This window comes from Lontra canadensis, unplaced genomic scaffold, assembly GCF_010015895.1.
Source record: "Lontra canadensis isolate GAN:19392208 unplaced genomic scaffold, GSC_riverotter_1.0 scaffold13, whole genome shotgun sequence".
NCBI classification, from domain to species: domain Eukaryota; kingdom Metazoa; phylum Chordata; class Mammalia; order Carnivora; family Mustelidae; genus Lontra; species Lontra canadensis.
The window spans coordinates 11,949,115-11,971,370 of NW_022631007.1; the positions used below are offsets into that span (position 1 = coordinate 11,949,115).

The window sequence follows — 22,256 nt, forward strand, 5'->3', positions numbered from 1 at the left end:
ATTTCTGCCTTTGTTTCCCTTTGGAGATGTGTCTAGCAAGAAGTTGCTGCAGCCAAGGTGAAGAGGTTACTAGCTATATTCTCTTCTAGGATTTTGATGGATTCCTGTCTCACATTTAGGTCTTTCATTATTTTGAGTCTATTTTTGTGTATGGTGTAAGGAAATGGTCCAGTTTCATTTTTATGCATGTGGTTTAATTTTCCCAACACCGTTTGTTGAAGAGACTGTCTTTTTTCCATTGGATATGCTTTTCCTGCTTTGTGGAAGATTAGTTGACCATGCAGTTGAGGGTCCTTTCTGGGATCTGTCTTCTGTTCCATTCATTGACCTATGTGTCTCTTTGTGTCTGTTTTTGTGCCAGTACCGTACAGTCTTGATTACAGCTTTGTTTGTAATAGAGCTTGAAGTCCGAAATTGTGGTGCCGCCAGTTTTTGTTTTCTTTTTCAATATTCCTTTGGGTATTTGGGGTCTTTTCTGGTCCATACAAATTTTAGGATTATTTGTCCCAGTTCTGTGAAAAAAGTTGATGGTATTTTAATATGGTTTGCATTAAATGTGTAGATTGCTCTAGGTGGCATAGACATTTTCACAATATTTATTTCTCCAGTCCATGAGTATGGAATGTTTTTCCATTTCTTTATGTCTTCCCCAGTTTCTTTCATGAGCATTCTGTAGTTCTCTGAACACAGATCCTTTGCCTCTTTGGTTAGTTTTATTCCTAGGTATCTCATGGTTTTGGATGCAATTGTAAATAAGATTGGCTCTTTAATTCCTCTTTCTTCTGTCTCATTGTTAGTATATAGAAATGCACATGATTTTTGCTCATTGATTTTATATCCTGCCACTTTACTGAATTGCTGTATGAGTTCTAGCAATTTTGGGGTGGAGATTTTGGGTTTTCCACAGAGTATCACGTCTTCTGCGAAGAGTGAGAGTTTGATTTCTTCTTTTCCAATTCAGATGCCTTTTATTTCTTTTTGTTGTCTGATTGCTGAGGCTAGGACTTCTAGTCCTGTGTTGAACAACAGTGGTGATAGTGGACATCCCTGCCATGTTCCTGACCTTAAGGGAAAAGCTCTCAGTTTTTCCCCATTGAGAATGATACTCTCTTTTCATATATGGTGGGCTTTTCATATATGGCTTTTATGATATTGAGGTATGTTCCCTCTATCTTTACACTGTGAGGTGTTTTCATCAAAAAAGGGTGCTGTTCTTTGTCAGATGCTTTTTCTGCATTTATTGAAATGATCTTAGCGTTCTTGTCCTTTCTTTTAGTAGTGTAGTATATCACATTGATTTACAGGTATTGAACTACCCTTGCATCCCAGGAATAAATCCCACTTGGTTGTGCTTACAAATGCATTCTACCACTAAGGGAAAAAATATAGATCTTCAGCTCGAAATGTACTCTTCTGTCACCAATTTTTGTTTGTGATATTGTGAGAAACTTAGATTTTTGGCCGAAAAGTAGGTTTTGTGTTGTCTTTATTTATTCTGATGTGCTATTTCCAAAGATAAATACGAGTTTCTGATTTCAAGAAATGTGTTTATTTTTTATTTATTTATTTTTAAAGATTTAATTTATTTATTTGACAGACTGAGATCACAAGTAGGGAGAGGCAGGCAGAGAGAGAGAGGGGGAAGCAGGCTCCCTGCTGAGCAGAGAGCCCGATGCTGGGCTTGATCCCAGGACCCTGGGATCATGACCTGAGCCAATGGCAGAGGCTTTAACCCACTAAGCCACCCAGGCACCTCTGATTTCAAGAAATTTTAAAGTAATTGTAGTAAAATGGAAAAAATAAGAACTTTTTAGAATGTTCGAATGACACTTTCTTGATTCATTTATATTTTGAGATTTATTCATTTTAAAGAGAGAATGTACGTGCACAAGAGTGGGGGGGGGTCAGAGGGAGAGAGAGAGAATCCCAAGCAGACTCCGCAGAGTGTGGAGCCTCATGTGAGGCTCAATCCTGTGATGGTGAGATTATGACCTGAGCCGAAACCAAGAATCTGATGTTCAACTAACTGATCACTCTGGTGCCTATGGAATGCCACTTTAATAGGAGAATCATCATTGCTTATTTTTTTTTTTTTTGAAGATTTTATTTATTTATTTGTCAGAGAGAGAGAAAGAGCAAGTGAGCACAAGGTGGGAGAGCAGCAGGCAGAGGGAGAAGCAATCTCACTGCTGAGCTGGAAGCCTGATGTGGGACTCAGTCCCAGGACCCTGGGATCATGACCTGAGCCAAAGGCAGCTGTTTAACTGACTGAGCCACCCAGGCGCCCCTGTTTTTGTTTTTTAAAGCAGTTTTTTTGAGACATAATTCATGTCATAATATTCACTCTTTCAAAGTATACAGTTTGGCCGGTTGTATAACCGTCATAACTGTCTAATTCCAGAACATTTCACCATTACTTTTATGACAACCCTCTGCCATTATTTTGCATGAGGAAATCACTCTGTTTAGAAAGAGACGCTTATTAGAAGATCTCTGTTAAAACTGTGTTAAGTTCTAAGAAAGGTGTGATATTAATCCCTTGTGATTTTCATTGCCATAGTATCATAAACGTTTTTTGTTTTGTTTATGATTTCTTCTGAACCAGGCTATTCTGTCTTTATTCATGAAATCCAGTATCATCCAGGATTTTCAGCAGATATTTTCATGGCCAGGAGGTATTTTTTGATATAAAAAGCATGAAATAAAGAAAGGGTACTGTCTCCAGTGATGGCTGAAAAGTTTCTTTTCATAATTTGCCAATTTCCTTTTCAAATAGGTTTGATGTATGGCAGTAGTTTGGTTTAATTTTTCTTTTTCTTTTTTTTTTAAAGATTCTATTTATTTATTTATTTATTTATTTGACAGATGGAGATCATAAGCAGGCAGAGAGCTCTCTGCTGAGCAGAGAGCCTGATTTGGGGCTTGATTCCAGGACCCTGGGATCATGACCTGAGCCGAAGGCAGAGGCTTTAACCCACTGAGCCACCCAGGCGCCCCTGGTTTAATTTTTCTTAAAAATATTTTTACTATGAAGTCTTTCGAATAGACAAGTATATAGAATATTATTATAAATACCAATATATTTATAATTGAGATACATGAATCTTAAAATTATTACACATTTGTGTGGTTTTTTGTTTTAAGAAATAAGACTTCTTTTTTTTTTTTAATTTTTCCATTTTATTTTATTTATTTATTTGACAGACAGAGATCACAAGTAGGCCTAAAGGCAGGCAGAGAGAGAGGAAGGGAAGCAGGTTCCCTACTGAGCAGGGAGCCTGATGCGGGGCTTGATCCCAGGACCCTGGGATCATGACCTGAGCCTAAGGCAGAGGCTTTAACCCATTGAGCCACCCAGGTGCCCCAAGAAATAAGACTTCTCATATTGTGCGTGTACCCCTCCCTTCTTTCCTTCCCAGAGATTACTTTGAATTGGATTATTTTTCTCATTTGTGTTTTAATATTTCCATTATGTGTTTATGTATCCATATGTCATGAAAGTTTCATTTTATAAATTTTTTTTTTAAGGATTGTATTTTATTTGAGAGAGGGAGATAGCACAAGAGACCATAAGCAAGGGGAGCAGCAGAGGCAGAGGGAGAAGCAGACTCCCCACTGAGCAAGGAGCCCGATGTGGGACTTGATCCCAGGACCCTGGGGTTATGACCTGAGCCGAAGGCAGACGCCCAACCTACTGAGCCACTCAGGTGCCTGGGTTTTAAATTTTTTAAAAAATATTTTATTTTATCATTGTTATTTTTTAAAGACTATTTTATTTTTAAAGATTTTATTTATTTATGACAGAGAGATAGCGAGAGAGGGAACCCAAGCACAGGGGAGCTGGAGAGGGAGAAATAGGCTCCCCGCTGAGCAGGGAGCCTGATAAAGGGCTCGATCCCAGGAGCTGGGATCATGACCTGAGCTGAAAGTAGACGTTTAACGACTGAACCGCCCAGGAGCCCCTAAAGATATTTTTTTGAGTAATCTCTACATCCAGTGTGGGACTCAAACCTATAGCCTGGGATCATGAGTCACATGCTCTATTGGCTGAGTCAGCCATGTGCCCCTAAAGATTTTATTTTTAAGTAACTGTGCACCCAACATGAGGCTTGAATCTATAAGCCTGAGATGGAGAGTCATTCACTCTACCTACTGAGCCAGCCAGGTATCCTTGTAGGGTTATGAATTTTATATTGAAGATGGCATACTATAGTTTTTATTCTGCAGCATGTTTTTTTCTTTCAGTAATGATTTTTATTTTTCTAAAGATTTATTTATTTGTCAGAGAGGGGGAGAGAGAGTGAGTATGCACGTGCACGAGCAGGGGGAGCAGCAGGCAGAGGGAGAAGCAGTTTCCCTGCTGAGCAAGAAACCCAATGTGGGACTCTATCCCAGGACCCAGGCATCATGACCTGACCTAGAGGCAGAAGCTCAACTGAGTGAGCCACACAGATGTCCATCAATAATGATTTTTAGATTTATCTGTTTTGATACACATAGCTTTTTTTGTTTTTTGTTCATCCCTGCTGTATAGTATTCCATATGTGAGAAAATCCCTAGATTTTCTACTCTCCTCTGGTTATATATTTAGGTTGTCTTGAAATTTTGCTGTTGCCAATTATGCTGCAATAATCATTCTTAGACCTGTGTTTTGAAATTGAATTTGTTGGATTTGGTTCTTTGTGGGTTTTTTTTTGTTTTTTGATTTTTTAAAAGATTTTATTTAGAGTATGTGTGACTGTGGGGAGTGATAGAGGGAGAGGGAGAGAGAATTTTGAGCAGACCCCACACTGAGCCTGACATGGGGCTTGATCCCACATCCTGAGATCACAACCTGAGCTAAAATCAAGGAACAGAGGCTCAACCAACTGAGCCACCCAGGCACCCCAGTTCTTGGTGTTTTTTTAAATGCACAGATACAGATAATGTAATGTGGGTTTTTTTTTTTTATGATTTTATTTATTTATTTGAGAGAGAGACAGTGAGAGAGAGCATGAGAGGAGAGAAGGTCAGAGGGAGAGGCAGACTCCCCATGGAGCTGGGAACCTGATGTGGGACTTCATCCCAGGACTGTGGGATCATGACCCGAGCCGAAGGCAGTCACTCAACGAACTGAGCCACCCAGACGCCCTGTAACGTGGGTATTGCTACATTTATTTCTATAGTGATTTAAGCCATTTTGCATTCTTACCAGCCACATATGAGAGGTCTCATTTTTTTCCTGTTTTACAGATTTTATTTATTTATTTGGCAGAGACACAGTGAGCGAGGGAACACAAGCTGGGGGAGTGGGAGAGGGAGAAGCTGGCTTCCTGCTGAGCAGGGAGCCTGATGCGGGGCTCAATCCCAGGATCCTGGGATCGTGACCTCAGCCAAAGGCATCCGCTTAACAACTGAGCCACCCCAGGTGCCCCAGGAGGTCTCATTTTTATGCAGCATTCCAGCTCTTGGTTTTTAAAGTTTGGCTGAAACAGTGGTTGTGATAATTGTTTTTTATATTTCACTAGTCACTAGCAGCTTGAGCACCTTTTCATATCCTTATTGCCGTTATGGTTTTTGATTTGCCAATGTTCTTTGTCCATTGTTTTATTGGATTGTTTGACTTTCATGTTGATTTTATGATTTCTTTATATTTCCCTTAACATCAATAAAAATCTTACTGTTATTTTTAATGAAAGGTACTCAGGGGCACCTGGGTTGCATAGGGTACTGGGATTGAGCTCTGCATTGGGCTCCATGCTCAATGTGGAGTCTGCTTGAGATTCATTCTCCCTCTCTCTCTGCCCCTCCCACTCATACTCTCTGTCTCTCAAATAAATTTTTTTTTTTAAAAGACTTTAGTCACTGACAGAGCACAAACAGGCACAGTGGCAGGCAGAAGCAGGCTCCCCACTGAGCAGAGAGCTGGACATGGGGCTTGATCCTAAGGTCCCGGGATCATGACCAGAGCTGAAGGCAGATGCTTAACCAACTGAGCTACCCAGTCGACCCTCAAGTAAATAAATCTTTTATTTTAGAAATCTTTATATTTTGTATAATTATAGAAATCTTTAAAATAAAGATTTATTTCTAAAATAAAAGTACTTGTAGGAAATACAGAAAGGTATAAAGGAGAAAATCTTACCCATAAACTCACCATGTAGGGATAATTACTTGTTAACGTTTAGTATGTTTTATTGCAGTCTGTTTTCCTTGTGTATCTCTAGTTGTGAAAATACAGTAATATAGACTGAGTCCAGTAGCATATTGAAAGGATTATACACCGTGACCAACTGAAATTTATCCCCAGGATGCAAGGGTGGTAGAACATAAATTCATTGTAATAAACCACTTAATAGAATGAAGGAAAAAACCACTTGATCATCTCAGTTGATACAGAAAAAGTATTTGAAAAATGATAAAGAGTGAACTGAGACCTCAGGGACTTCAGTGTACTGAGAACTGAGGGACCTTCATCTGTATGATTAAGGGCATTTATGAAAAACCCACAGCTATTATCATTCTTAGTTGTGGAAGACTGAAAGCTTTTCCCCTAAAATTGAGAACAAGAAAAGGTTACTTGCCTTTACTGATTCCCAGCATTGTGTTGGAAGTTCTAGGCAGAGCAGTTAGGCGAGAAAAAGACATAAAAGGTATCCAAATAGGAAGAGAAGTAGAAATTATTTCTATTTTTGGGTGACATGACCCTACATTTAGAAAATCCAAAACATAAAATCCCACACATAAAAAACTGTTAGCACTGGTAGATGAATTTAGCACAGTTGTAGGGTACAGACAGCATCAACACTCCAAAATCAGTTGTATTTCTATATGCTAAAAATAACAATCCTCAAAGGGAATAAGACAGTTTCATTTACAGTATAATAAAAAATAATAAATTACATAGTAATAAATTTAACCAAAGAGATGCAAGAGTTTTTTTTTTAAGATTTTATTTAATTTTTTGACAGAGGGAGGGAGATCACAAGTAGAGAGGCAGGCAGAGAGAGGGGGGAAGCAGGCTCCCCGCTCAGCAGAGAGCCCGATGTGGGGCTCAATCCCAGGACCCTGAGATCATGACCTGAGCCAAAGGCAGGGACTTAACCCACTGAGCCACCCAGGCGCCCTCATCATATATTTTTGCAAGGAAATATTAAATATGTCTTCCCCCTTTTAAACCATTTTTAAGTTTTTTTTTTTTTTTTTAAGATTTTTCTTTATTTATTTGACAGATCACAGGTAGGCAGAGAGGTAGGTAGGGAGAGAGGGGAAAGTAGGCTCCCTGGAGAGCAGAGAACCCAACTTGGGCTCAATTATAGGACCGAGCTGAAGGCAGAGGCCCAACCCACTGAGCCACCCAGGCTACCCCGTTTTCCCCCTTTTATACAAGTGATAATGTACGTTAAAAGCATTGTTCTGCACTTCCAACATTGAATAATTTTATTGAAAAAATTCTCTGCAAATTTGGCAAAATGTTCTTCTATTGTTTTAGTTTGCATTTCTTTCCCCAGTGTGTAGTGACATTTTTCAGATGTTTGCATTTGTATTTTTTTGTTCTTGTCTTTGTTGATTTTTCTTTGGATATTAGTCTTTTTCTAGTCTATGTATGCATTTATATAAGCTAACCCTAATCCTAGCCTGTTTCCCAATTTTTTAAATTGCACTTAATGCCTTAGTATACCAGTTTCTAATCTTTCGTGATTATCTCGCAACTTTTTAAGGTATTTATATATATTTTTAATAATTTCTCTTTAGTTTCCTTTTAATTATTTCCTAGACTTCTTAGAGATTAAATGGGCCAGAAAAGCTTTTTAATATGTAGGAAGGACTTGCTTCTAGTTACCAAAACGTGATAGATATTTTAATCAATAGAATGAGTAATTGATTCATCCAGAAACATCCTGTAACACTTCTAAGAAATTAGAATTAGTAAGTGCCAAATTTTTTGTAAAATCAGAGATTATTCAGCAGAGTGCTGCTGGGAACTCTTATTTAACAATTTGAAGAAGAGTCAAGTTAGGTTTGCCCTAATACCTACACAACTAAAGTAGCTTTGGAATGACTAAGGAAGTAAAGCTTCATTCTGCTTTTATAATGGAAAGGTTTATTTCAAAGGACTAATAAGGTCTGGATAGATACTGTGATTATGGTAGTTACAGAAGATCATGAGGTCCATTTTTGGACTCATTAAAAATGTATCATTTTGGACTTCTTGACACTTGGTGTTCTTTGTTTATAAAATATGCTGGAATAGGGGCACCTGGGTGGTTCAGTCGATTAAGTTTCAGACTTCGTGATGGTGGGTTAGGTTATGGTCTCATGGGAGGTGTGATTTGCTCTGTGCTCAGTGAGGAATCCTCTTGAGATTATCTCCCTCTCCAGCTGCCCCTCCCCCCACTTGCATGCATGTACCTACTTTCTCTCTCAAATAGATGTTTTTTAAAAAAAAATGCTAAAGTAGAGCAGTGTTTGAAGCTGGCAAAAGATTCATTAACATTTTGATGTTTGTCCTTTGGATGACCAGGCAACCCCATTAGGGATTGTTTCAATATTTGAAGACTAGAATTTTGCATATTTTTTCACCCCATGACCCTTATGGGGGAGGTGAATATTTCTCATAACCTAAAATAGCTTCTTGCTGCATATACTAAGTTTCCTGAAGGAGATATTTTCTCTTTAAAATGCAAGTTAATTTTGTGCTCTTTCTATATATGTGTGTGCTTGCATGTATGTATAAAATAGAACTAAGAAAAACAGGAATTTTTCAAAGTTTATTTGGGTGATCTCTATACCCAACTGGAGGCTCGAACTCACAACCCTGAGATCAAGAGTCATGTGCTCTTTTTTCTGAGCCAGCCAAGCACCCTGGAAAAAAGTTTTCTTAAAATAAAATTGATGCTTAAACATTTTGTCACTGTTTTGGTTTGGCATTTCCCTTGAATATATTTCTCAGTTTGAGAATCATGACATAGCTGCTACCTTATTTAGATGTTGTATTTTATTTATTTGACATCAAAGAAAATTACTTATTTTTTGGATAGATGATACATGTATGTATATAAAAAATTCAAAAAGCGCACATAGTGAAAAGCAATTGTGTGAATCACCCTGATTCTACCTACCTACTGTTCCTCAGGAGTAGCCACTGTTTCAATTTTTTTGTGTTTCCTCCCAGGGATAGTTAATAATTCTGCAACTACTTACATATTTATTCCTATACATGCATAAACATAAATGACAGTATGCTGTGCACATAGTTCTACATTTCACTGTTTTCACCTAAACATGTATTGAGGAGATGATAGCAAATACTTGTTCAGCTTTTAATGTGTCAGACACTGTTGTAAGCCCTTGTCACATCATGTGTTAAGTGCTGGCACCAACCCATGAAGTAGATGTAAATATTTTTCCTATTCACTTTATCTAGATGAGGAAAATAAGCACAGAGAAGTGGAGTAAAGGAACCACAATTCAGTTTCAGACAATCTGGCCTTTCTGTGATCCTTACTACTGCTATGCTTTATAACTTTGTGCATTTGGTTGACCATATGAAATTGCAGTTTTCGTGGATGAGAATTTGGTTGAATATTAGGAATATTAGTGAGTTCAACCCAGTAAATAGAGTTGCCTCATTTTTTAAACAACTGCATAGAATTCCACATGTAGATGGCCTTTTTTTTTTTTTTTTTTTTTTGAAAGTCAGGCGTGTGCCCAAGGTGGGGCGTGAACTCATGACCCCAAGATCAAGAGCAGCATGCTCTTATGGACTGACCAGCCAAGTGCCCCATGATTTTTAAATTAGCTCCCATTGATTGATACTTAGGTGGTTCCTAAATTTGATTTTACAAATCGTTCTGCAGTTTAAGATCGTTCTGCTTTTGTGATTTTTCACATGTGTTACAAGAGAATTGTGTCAAAGGGTATAGACATTTGAATACACTTTGAGAAATTGTCTTCCAGAAATGATAGAAGTTTGCACTTTGAGCTACTTTGTGTGAGGGTATAGGAAAGCATATGCAAGTTTCCCTGCATCCTATTGATAAGTACATTTGAATTTTGTACATGTTTGGTAGTATGTTCACCTGCATGGGATCCTGGCATACATAATGCGGTTAGCTCTGGACTCTTTTTTTCCAGTGTTAGAATATATCAGTCTAGATTTTGGGACTTTGCTTATGACCCTGAGATCATGACATGCGCTGAAATCAAGAATCGATGCTTAACCAGCTGAGCCACGCAGCTGCCCTTCCATCCAACTTTTAAGCCTCACTTCTTGCCCCTCTGCCACGAGGACCCTTAGCTCTAGCCATGCATAAGTTGCATTTTCTTCATGTACTACAGCTCTGCATTTTTACACAGATGGCTGTGAGATCCTAAGGGTACAGAAAGTGTTCAAATAAGCATATATTCCAACATTCTCTGAGTTTAAAATGCTACTGCAGATTTTTCCTTCAAATAGCCAGGATTTTTATATTTTTATAAATCATATTTAAGATTTTAAAAATCACTTCTTACTCTTCTTTTCCTAAGACCTTTGTATTCCATTTATTCAGAAGTGTCAGCTAAACATTTTTGGCTCCCAGGCTTCCTGTGTTCTTGTGTCTTCCTCTTCATATTTGAAGGTTTCCCACTCACTACTGTCTTACTGCATTTGGCCCTATCCAGATTGGCTCTGGATGCAAGTTCAGGCTTATGACTGAGAGATTAGGGTTTTGTTCATTTTTTTCAAGCATTCATTTCCCCGCTCCGTTAAGATGGTTGATCTTATTTATGTAGATTCTTATTTGGCCCTTATTTATTTATGATTCTTGTCATTCTGTTAAATACTACTTGGAGTAGCTAATTCATGTTAGTGAGCAGAATAATGCAAAAATGATGATTTTTCTCCTTACCGTGCTACTCTTGATTCATATTTCTTGTGATCATCTCTTGTTTCCACCTTTCACTAGTTAAAGAATCCTTTCAAACTGGATTTCTTTTACTAAGTTTTCTCTATTGCAGTGCATATTTACCCCATTTGTTTCTAGATACATAGAGCATTTAGAGATTATTTAGTATTTCCTCACAGAATCTAGTATAGTACAATGCATTGGTGGCTTGTGTTTGTTGATCTAAAATGTTAATTTGAGATTTACAGGTAAAATCAGGTTTTGGATCATCTTAGGATGTTTCCCATTGCCTGTATTAATGAGATGCCATTTTATAGTTGAAGTGGGAGATGGGGAAGAGCAACATATGGTTTGATATGTTTCATCCATTTTTTCTTTCTTTTTTCTTTTCTTTCTTCTTTTTTTTTGGCAGAGAAACTTTTCCATGTCTGTAAATAGTGCTGCTGTCCTGCGATTGACAGGACGAGGAGGAGGAGGAACAGTGGTGGGGGCTCCTAGAGGTCGAAGTTCTTCAAGAGGGCGAGGTGAGCTTATTCATGTGGAAAACGTGATAACAGAGGGAGAGAGAAGTCACTTTAAACGTATTTTAATACTTGATTTTTAAAAAACTGTTCTTTGACATTAACTGTATACTAAGTGTCCTGAACATTTGTTTTCTGAACCATTTTTCAGGGTATCTGTTCCACAACCCCTGATTTGGAGGAGAGAAGGGTAATTCTTGAGTGTGAAGGATTTGAGATGGTCCTAGTTAACTTTGGCAGAACTTTATCTGTATTCCTCATGCCCAGGGAACCTTGCACTTTGCCATAGCTCCCAGAAGTGTCTTGGCTGCTGGTGAGGCACTGAAGTCCCTGTTGGCCTCTATGACACAGGATTTCTGTATAAGGCGGTGTGCCAGGAGTATCCCCATCCAGAAGGGAGACTTTAGGAAAAGCTGCCTCATCAGTACTTGGGCTCTTTTAGAGGTAGAGCAGGAAATAATAAGCATTCACTTATTTAACCTATGGTTTTATAGGTTTGTCTCAGAAGAATTATTATTTTGATATTACTTGTTTTTTTTGCTGTCTTGTTCTGTTTCGTGTTCACTGATTTTCTGTAACATAAAGATGTTTGTAATAAAAATATTTAGCATTTTTCTCTTAAGGTGGTTAAGTCATAGCAGTAGCCTAAACGTATCCTGTTAAGTTTTTGAAGAGGTGCTTTAGAAGTGGAAAAATTGGGTACCTACCAAATTAGATGCCATTGTCTCCACATACCACACCACCTAGATTGACATGATCAAGAGTGTGGAATATTTAAATTATTTTTTTTAAGATTTTATTTATTTGACAGAGACACAGCCAAAGAGAGAACACTAGTGGTGGCAGGGAGCGGGGAATGCAGTGGGAGAGGGAGAAGCAGGGAGCTAGCACAGGGCTTGATCCCAGGACTCCGGGATCATGACCTGAACTGAAGGCAGATACTCAGCGACTGAGCCACCCAGGCACCCCTCTAAATTCTTTTTTCTTAAAGTTGTGCCTTATGAGTAGAGTCATTTACATCTAGTCTTTACAGAGACTATATGAGATTATGCATTCCTGTGAAGAGTTTGCTTTCAGTCATCCATTCAGAATGTGGGATTGCAGGTGTGGTGAATAATGAAGAGGCTAATTAAAGTTCTGCACCTGTAGGCCAGGTACTATTACCAAGGTGTCATGGTTTTTCCTTCTGAATTTGTCAGTCTCTAGAACACCAGTTTTTAACCTGAGGAGTTGTTAGAAAATACCTGTACAACAGAATACGGGGTGGTGAGATTTAGGCGTGTGTGTACTTCAGAAGCTCTACATGCAGATTTCCACATATAGTTAGGTTCCATTGGTCCAGAATTCATCTGAGATCTGCATCTTAGTGGTGCGGTGGTGTTTTGGAGATGGCTCTGGCCTGCTACTTTGTCCGGTGGGCTGGCAGCAGAAAGAGAGGTCACACTCAGGCAGTTTTGCCTCTTATGCTCTTTAGGGTCATCAGTCCTACTGAGATGATTACTCAAGAAGTGTGCCCCACAAACCCGCTGTTTTTTTTGATCCTGTATATTTAAAAAAAATTTTTTTTAAGAATTTATTTATTTGAGAGAGAGCATGAGAGGGGAGAAGGTCAGAGGGAGAAGCAGACTCCCTGTGGAGCTGGGAGCCTGATGTGGGACTCCATCCCGGGACTCTGGGATCATGACCTTATCCGAAGGCAGTTACTTAACAAACAGCTACCCAGGAACCCACGCCAGCTGTGGTATGAACTTCAAGGTATCACCAACTTTGTGGGCTGCGAATACTAACCACTCTCTCCAAACAGTCTTTAAAAAGTTCTGTGTTGAGAAACAAAGATTGATACATTTCTCCCTGTTTTGTGATTTCTTTGAAGTAGGGGGCTATCACATATTATCCTGCAATCAGAATTTAAACAGGGCATGTGCAAGATAGATACTGTGACAAAAGTAGTGACTTAATTGACATTGATGTGAACACATGGCATGAAACTAGCTGAATGAATGAACTGACTTTGGGAAAAACAGTTTTTTTTAAAAGATTTTATTTATTTATTTGACAGAGGGATCACAAGTAGGCAGAGAGGCAGGCATAGAGAGGGGGGGAAGCAGGCTGAGCAGAGAGCCGGATGTGGGGCTTGATCCCAGGACCCTGAGATCATGACCTGAGCCACCCAGGCGCCCCCAGGGAAAAACAGTTCTATACCATTGTCCGAACTGTGATTTCTTTTTCTAATGATTGCATAAGACCATTATCTGGTTTTGTTTTTTTCACTTAGTACTTAATTTTAATTTGTTGGTTAAGTAATGATTATTATGGCTTTGTTTAGCATGGGCAGAGCTAAAATTAGATGATTATTTTGGCTCTTTTTAATTTGAGGAACTTTGTGAAAATTCACTGACTTCTAGACTTCTAAATATCATGAACTACTAAAATTTAAACAGACAAATGAGTGAGGAAACAAAGTTGTCATCTTTGTATTTTATCTGGTTAAGATGTTTAATAATACAGCAGATCTACATAGCTGTCAGCCGCTTGTTTTCATCAGCATTAAAATGAAGTGGTGTGTGTATGTGTGTTTATATATTTTTAGAGGAAGAATATTTTATTCTCCCAAAGTAATCTGATAAAATCTTAGACAATAGGGCAGTTCTTTAAATACTTAGCTGTGTGAAAGATTCATCATGTTATGTATACTTGCTTTTTCTTTATCAGAACTTTATTTATAGATGATTTTGGTCCTTGTACTTTGGAGATTTTCTTTATGTTGTACAAACTGGAGAGCTCTAGAATCTGATTATTTTTGTGTGCCCACTCATAAAACTTTAGTCTGATACCTTGAGGACCAGTACCGATGCTAGTTAAAACTGGCAGAAAATATTTTGTCTGTGGTTTGCTTGTTTTTCTGGCAACCTGAAGGCTGTTTTTCCTATTCAAATTTCCAAAATAAAACTTGTTTTCAGGATGTCATGTACTTAATGGTTTACCTGAGAAAATTGTTCTCTTTAGAAGAGGGGACTTTCACCCTAAAAAAATCATCATTGTGGGAGTTCACCACAGTGTTATGTTTGCGTTGTACTGTTTCAGGATTTTAGATAAAATGTATACATATCCTAAGGAGAGAGGTACCGGAACTGGGAGTCAACCTTAAGTTGATGTATATTTAGATTGACAAAACTGGAAGATAACTTTAAGATTATTATAGGTCAAGCCTAGTCCTCACTTCCATTTTATAGATGAAAAAATGGATTATCTGGATTAGTTAAAAGGGTGCCCATTGTTCCTAAGATTACCCACATACAATTGTGTGTGTTTCGTAATAAGGTTGTGTAAAGTACAACTATATTCTGAGGTTTTGATAAACTTTAAGGAAGAAATAGAAATTCTACTGGATATTTGCAATAATTATTTAACTCCATTGTTTTTAGCTTTGGAATGCATTCATGCTTTTGTTCAAGATTCGTCATCATATTTCTTCTTTTTTTTTAAAGATTTTATTTACTTGTTTGACGGAGAGAGACACAGCGAGAGAGTGAACACAAGCAGGGGGAGTGGGAGAGGGAGAAGCAGGCTTCCCACTGAGTAGGAAGCCTGTTGTGGGGCTTGATCCCAGGACCCTGGGATCATGACCTGAGCCGAAGGCAGACGATTAAAGACTGAGCCACCCAGGTGCCCCCATCATCATTTTTCTTTGGGTGGGTTTACACTGTTAAAGAAGTCACGCTACAGATGATGGCTAAGATTTGCTCTAAGTACAGCCCTGAACTCCCCACCCTTTCCCAGTTTTCTGACCTGTGTGTTGAATACAAATGGTGCATGTTAGTTGAGAAAACCTCACATTGCACAGAAAGTATAAAGCTAAAAGTTCATATTTGCTTTCTGTCCCCAGATCAGCAATTGGATGTACATTCTTCCAGACTCTAACTGCAGCTCTATCATTTGTATAAGTGGAGTTATTTATTTATTTATTTTTAAAGATTTTATTTTATTTATTTGATAGAGATTACAAGTAGAGAAGCAGGCAGAGAGAGAGGTGGAAGCAGGTTCCCTGCTGAGCAGAGAGCCCGATGCGGGGCTCCATCCCAGGACCCTGAGACCATGACCTGAGCCGAAGGCAGAGGCTTCAACCCACTGAGCCAACCAGGCGCCCCAAGTGGAGTTATTTATTTAAGTATTGGTCTTTGGCATGCTTTTGTCATTCAACAGGATCGTTGTAGATTTCTTTCAGTGTCAGCGTTTTATCTTCTGTGGCTTCATAGTGTTCTCCCAATTTATTTTATCAGAATTAATTTTTGATTAGGTCGTTTCTGGTGTTTTACATTGCAACAAACTCCTTAATATATATTTATTTGCATATTTGTGTATTTCTGTTAGGATAAGTTGTAGTTAGAATTGTTGAGTTAAATTTTGATAGCTCTAACCACATTGCCTTCAGTAAAAGCCAGTTTGCCCTTGAACACCTAGAGCCTCTCAGTCCCTGCCTTTGGCACATTCTCACCAGCCCTCTGGTTCATATTTGGTCCTGATACTTTTCCTATTTGAAGATTTGAGCAAAGGGGAAAGAGTGCCTTTGTTGCTGTGGAATATCCTTTATGGGTTAGTTCACAAAGTAACAAACCCTATGAAATTAGACTTTCTGTGGAGTTAGATAAATTATTTTAACATTTATGCTTGGCTTTTATACTTTTATCTGCTCTCTTCGCAAGCTCTCTAAATCTTTTAATTTTGTTGAAAACAATCCAATAAATATCCAGTTTGTAGTAATAGTTTATTGATCTTTTTAGAATTTTACTGTTGAACTTTTATGTTAAAGAACTAAATGTTGATACTGTTTCTTGTTCAGGCCTGGGACTGGGACTCTTATATATCCTTTTCTAACTTGTTTCTTTCAACCTCCTGTGTTGTAGCCTCTTCCATGCCATTATTGGTTTCTCAGGTAAAGATCCATCAGGCCTTGATAAATGTTTAAATATAGACCTTCTCTTTGTGTAGAGACAGAACTTCAGAGATTAATATTTGGTGTTGAATATGTTCCAAAGTTGACATCTGAGTATCATTTTTTCTGTTTTCTTATTTTCAGGCAGAGGCAGAGGTGAATGTGGTTTCTACCAAAGAAGCTTTGATGAAGTAGAGGGTGTTTTTGGTCGAGGAGGTGGCAGGGAAATGCATAGGTCACAGAGCTGGGAGGAAAGGTAACTAAAAGATCCAGATCTTGGTATAAAGGTTTCTTTGGTGTAAAAAAACCATGTTTTTCTGCTTTCTACAGAGGAGGTACTTCTGTGTATAGTTACACAGTTTCATTTAAAAAATGCTGTTAATTGAGTATCAAGCTGTATAAATGATCCTTATTTAAAGGAGGAAACATTCTAGGTAAATAGGTTCATGTGTTAGTGCCAGCATGGATATTTCATAGCTAATCAGATTTGCTGTTTGCTTAGCATTCAGTTGGAGGCATTGACAATTGACATTTTATTGTTCATTGCTGTTAGTCAAAGCATCTTCTCTGTTCTTTATGACTTTATGTGATGTCTATTGGATGAGGGAGGGCAGTTGCACAAAGTTATGTATACAAAGATGTCTACTGTGATGATGTTTATAATGTAGTTAGAAACAAGCCAGAGAGCTTAAGAAACCACCAGTGTGGTTTCTTAAATAATGGTACATCCACACAGTGGAATATTTATGTAATCATTAAAGTTAGGATGATTTTGAAAATATTTAATGATATAGGAAAATATATTTTTAAAGCAGTATATAAAACTATGTATAGCGTGTATCTAAAATCATGTATCTAAAAAAATCTCTATAAAAAGAACAGTTCTGGGTCAATAGAAGCTAGCTTTTGGTAAGTGAGATAGTGGATATTTCTGTTTTCATCTTTGTGCTCTTCTGTATTTTCCAAATGTTAGGCAGTAACCATGCATTTGTTCTATAATTTGGAAAAAATAGCAATGCTATTGGACCAAGATAGGGCAGTGGGTGTCATAGATGGGAAATCTATATATTACTCTCAAGTCTTGTTTGAAAACTTATTTTATCTTTTCTAGAGGTGACAGACGTTTTGAAAAACCAGGACGAAAAGATGTAGGTAAGGCTTGCTTACTGTTTTGAAGTATTTTTATCTGGATTTCATTGATAATAGTTGGTAACAAGGCGCAAGGATACATTTATTGAAAATTGACTCTTACCTGCACCTCTCCAGTAGATGGGGTTGTAGCATCACTTGCATTTGTACTTCCATGGTTATTTAAGGGCTTTTCTGTATGAAACCAGGGGTGATGAACATAACCATCAGGATTTACTTGGTTTAACTTTTTAAGTTTGTGTGTTCTTTGTGAGGCATATATTCTTTATTAAGACTATCTTGTGAACTGAAATTCAGTCTCTTAACTCCTCTTTTCCAATGTAGATACATCTCACGGGGTGAGAAGAAAGAAGGAAAATGCTAGAATGCTTGTTTTTGTATCAGAGAGCATTGAAATTCTTACTTTAGTGTTGTTGTTTTTTTTTTTTTTAAGATTATACTTATATGTCAGAGAGAGAGAGAGAGAGAGCGCAAGTAGGGGGAATAGTAGGCAAAGGGAGAACCAGGCTCCCTGCTAAGCAAGGAGTCAGGGTGGGATGTGATCCCAAGACCCTGGGATCATGACCTGAGCCGAAGGCAGAGGCTCAACTGACTGAGCCACCTAGGCATCCCAGTTACTTTCGTTTTTTATTCATCTGATTTTTTTTTTTTATGTATAATCTTTTTGTCTTTTTTTCTTGTTTTGAGATGAGAGCAGTCAAAATAAATTATAGTTAAGGTAGCTGCTGACTTAAAAGATGCATAGTAAGAGAACATGATTTCAGTGATTGTGGTTTATGTTAAAGAATCTAAAGATTAAGACGGGCTTTCTGACTGATTAAAGGTACTACCTTCCAAACTGCCAGTAGGTGTTAATGTCTGAGAGGAAAAAAAAATGCTGATTCACAGTAATGTTGGAGTTATAAAAACCACATGCAAGTTCCAAATTCCCAGAGGTACCAGAAAAGTTCTCCAGAGTATGATTACATCTGACAAGAATAAACATATCTCAAAAATGTGTTAAGTATGTAAATATCACAGAGTGATTTGTGAATTTTTTTAACACTAGTAATTAAAACAGTTAAATTTGCATCCCTGTTTTCATATCAAATTCATTTTAGCATATCAGTAGTTTAAATTCCTCATTAACCTGGCATCGGGAATGGTCAGTTGTATTTACATTGAGTGTAGCACGAAATTTAAAAGTCTGGGTAGATAACTTATTGTTAGTTGAATGGCTTTACATGTATTGTAGACTATTGGATAAATATTATTTTGGGACGGTTTTTAGGACTTCTGCTCCCATCCATGTCTGATACAGTACTTTTGCCAGTGAATAGGAGAGATAATGAGGGGTTGTTTAAAGAGTATAGGGTTTCAGGTCAGAAGATCACCAGTAATCTAAGTTCTCAGATATTCAGTAGTGTCATAATAAATGGAGGTAAGAATGCCTTACAGAATTTTTAGGATTAAGTAAGAGTGTATGGACTCCTCTTTATTTGTTCAACAGTTACTGAATTCCTATTCCTGTGATAGGCCTTGTGCTAGGTGCTATATAAACATTCCTTTTCTTTAGATGACAGTGTTGGTGTGTGATCAGATTTTCAAATCATTCGGTATTTAGAGGGTTAGCTGTAGAGTGGCACAAGTAGCACTTGAGATCAGAATTAAGATGGAACAAGAGATCAGGTCTAATCAAATGACGTTTAGGGGCGCCTGGGTGGCTCAGTGGGTTAAAGCCTCTGCCTTCGGCTCGGGTCATGGTCCCAGGGTCCTGGGATCGAGCACTGCATTGGGCTCTCTGCTTAGCACAGAGCCTGCTTCCCTTCCTCTCTCTCTGCCTGCCTCTCTGCGTACTTGTAATCTCCATTTGTCAAATAAATAAATAAAATCTTAAAAAAATAAAAAACACAAAACAGATGGAAGTTTAACAGCAGAAAATGGCAAGCAGTTCTCGCATAAACTCTAGAAATGAAGATATGGAGTAATGGTGTCATAGCATCCTGATGGCGAAAGGCACAGCCTTCTCAGCTGACTACGGGCTCAGTGTTAAACCAGCAGCAGGATGGTGCCAAGCGCAGCATTTACTAGGACTGAAGTGTCCTCATGAGGCAGGCGCTAGGGACGCCCGCTGTCTTTTATGTTGACACAGGACAGCTTAAGTATTGTGTGCAGTACTGGGGCCACACCTGGAAGGGATCCATATGTTGGAGTAGGATGTTTGGCACATTTGACCTCCTGTGATGGGGGATGCATGAAGGAAGGGGGGGCTGTTTACACAGCAGACAAGACTATGGGCAGGACGGGGTGGGGAGGAGGGTTTTTAGGGCTACTCTCTGCAAATATTTACTTAACAATCATAAAAGAGGAATTAAACTTGATCTGTATGAATATAAAGGGCAGGTTTAAGGAGGCAGAAACTTGACACAATCTTAAGGTCTGATAGAGTTGTCTGAAAATGAATTGCCTGGGAAAGCAGTGTTTTCCCTGTTAAGACAATAGCTTGATTTTAACTGTTTGACACATTGTCATACTTTGGTGGTTTGGATAGAGTATAAAGTTCCTTTTTCATCGTTATTTTAACTATATTTATTCAGTCTGGGTTATTTCCCCAACCACTCTATTAAAAATACAGGTTTTTTTCCTTTCCCTCTGTGGGTGTATCTTTTAAAAGATGAGTTCCATAAAGCCAAGTTGATGTGAAGTGGTTAAGAATATAAAGAAAGTTTTTCTTACTAAAATATCAGGGCGAGTTTCACATACATATATTCAAATAAATCATAGTGGATTTTATTGAATGTTTTTGACAAGATGCTCACTTCAGGTTGTATTAACTGTGCTGATAATTCTGAGACTTTATTTTTATTTTTATTTTATTATATTATTTTATATATAATATAATATATAATTATCTATAATTATATATTATTAAAAAATCTCATAATTGTATTGTGCACTCTTCAAGAATGGCAGTACTAAAGTAATTTGTTGGGACAGGGTGATATATTGGTCATTTGTGAGATGTGCTATGACATCAAATTAAGATAATTTAAGTATTAAATGTTCCAGAATACTAAAGTTTCCAGAATGACTTGTTGGTTTTAAAATTAGAGATGATTCATATTATTTGCTTTTTATTTGGAGAGAAATGGGTGTGTTTACAGACATCTGGGCAAGAATCCTGCATATTTTCTGTGAACACAGTAAGGGAGAATGTGGAGGTGGAGAAGGCCTATAACCTTGGAATTATAATTGCTATTCAGTAGGAATTGATTGCTGGGGAGGGAGACATCAGTTCCGGTGATAATCTTGTAGTATGATTCTGTGAGGATGAAATTGGAAGATCATTAAGAAATAAAAATTGGATCTAGTTGATACCAGTAGGTTCAGCCCAATGTGATACCAATTAGTGCATTTTGGTGTGAAATTCTTTAAAGTAGACATAGCAGCTTTTGGTTATAAGGCTCCTGTTAGCAGTAGGTATTATAGGCTTATACATGCATAGATCTAGGCCTTATGATTTTTAGTAATTACTTGTCTAGTTTGTTGGGATTGTCATGCTATCTATATTGGTTTCCTGAAGCAACCTTTTTTTTTTTTTTTTAAGATTTTATTTATATATTTGACAGAGAGAGAGATCCCAAGTAGGTAGAGAGGCAGGCAGAGAGAGAGAAGGAAGCAGGCTCCCTGCTGAGCAGAGAGCCCGATGCGGGACTCTATCCCAGGACCCTGAGATCATGACCTGAGCTGAAGTCAGAGGCTTAACCCACTAAGCCACCCAGGCGCCCTCCTAAAGCACTTGTAAAGTTAATTCCAACATGGTCTTCCTAGTCATGTGTCCAAGATAGCGTCACTGGGCTCCGAGGTTAGTGAGCTAGAGAACCAGGAGTTAGAGCTGCTGTTCCCACCTCCCAGTACTTACCCCTCTTTGTGTTTGCACTCCCTTCTCCTGAAAGGATAGTGATATCTTAGCAGAAAACTTAATCCTTAATGTAGAAACTGTGATTCTCTGAAGTAAGTGAAAGAATCATGAATAGTGCTTTCAAAAGCTTTCAACTACCTAGACAGAAGTTTTTTATTGCATTTCTTAGTTGTCTACTTGTGAAAAACGTTTATTAAGTAGCATTAGTATATCAACAGAGTTGCTTTGGGTGTGTGTAGAGAAGTCACATCTAATTTTCAGGTGCAGAGCTTATATATACATAGTGTACTTTGGGAGTTCTGTGACTTGGACGGGGAACATGCTGGGTCTGTGGGGAGACTTTTCCTGGTTCTGCTCACTTCCTTCTGTTACTTTGAGCAGCTTCACTTAAGTAGTGGAGTTGTGATCAGTGTAAGTGATGTACAGCTCTTAGGAAAAAACATACCATGTAAATCTTTGATACTACTTTATTTTTACAGGTTAGATGAATCTGGTTCCTTTATTATAGAAATAAGAATTCCTGTTGTCTGTATGTGTTAACGACAGTTCTGGGTTGGAAAAAAAATTCTATTGGTCTGACTAGTGTTTAAGAATGCCTAAAGTTTCTAAACAGCAAAAGTTTACAATTACTAAGTTTCTGTGTTCTTGATTTTTTTTTTTTTTTTTTTTTTTTTTTTTTTTTTTTATTTCTCTTCTTTGTGTCTTCTTGTTTTTTTTTTTTTTTTTTTTTTTTCTGTTACTGCTCTTAGAGCACTCCAGAGTACTTTATTTTCTTTTCCTTTTCGTCAAAGAGTAGAAAAATGTGACTTGCTGCTCTGTCCTACTCTTCACAACTGATTGCCTTTACTAGGCTCGTGTTTATTTCATGGGATGATTCCTGGCTG

The 22,256-nt window shown here is 37.9% G+C and overlaps 1 protein-coding gene across 8 annotated transcripts in view; it reads left to right on the top strand.

Moving 5' to 3' along the window:
- Positions 1-22,256, top strand: part of GIGYF2 (GRB10 interacting GYF protein 2) — a 145,754-nt gene that overhangs the window by 41,364 nt on the left and 82,134 nt on the right. For 7 of the 8 annotated variants that reach the window (XM_032857500.1, XM_032857502.1, XM_032857504.1 and 4 more), the window contains 3 exons: positions 11,281-11,392; positions 16,467-16,578; positions 17,434-17,474. In XM_032857500.1, coding sequence (XP_032713391.1) covers positions 11,281-11,392; positions 16,467-16,578; positions 17,434-17,474 — 265 coding nt within the window. The remainder of the gene's footprint in view (positions 1-11,280; positions 11,393-16,466; positions 16,579-17,433; positions 17,475-22,256) is intronic. The other variant, XM_032857506.1, reaches the window with a different exon arrangement.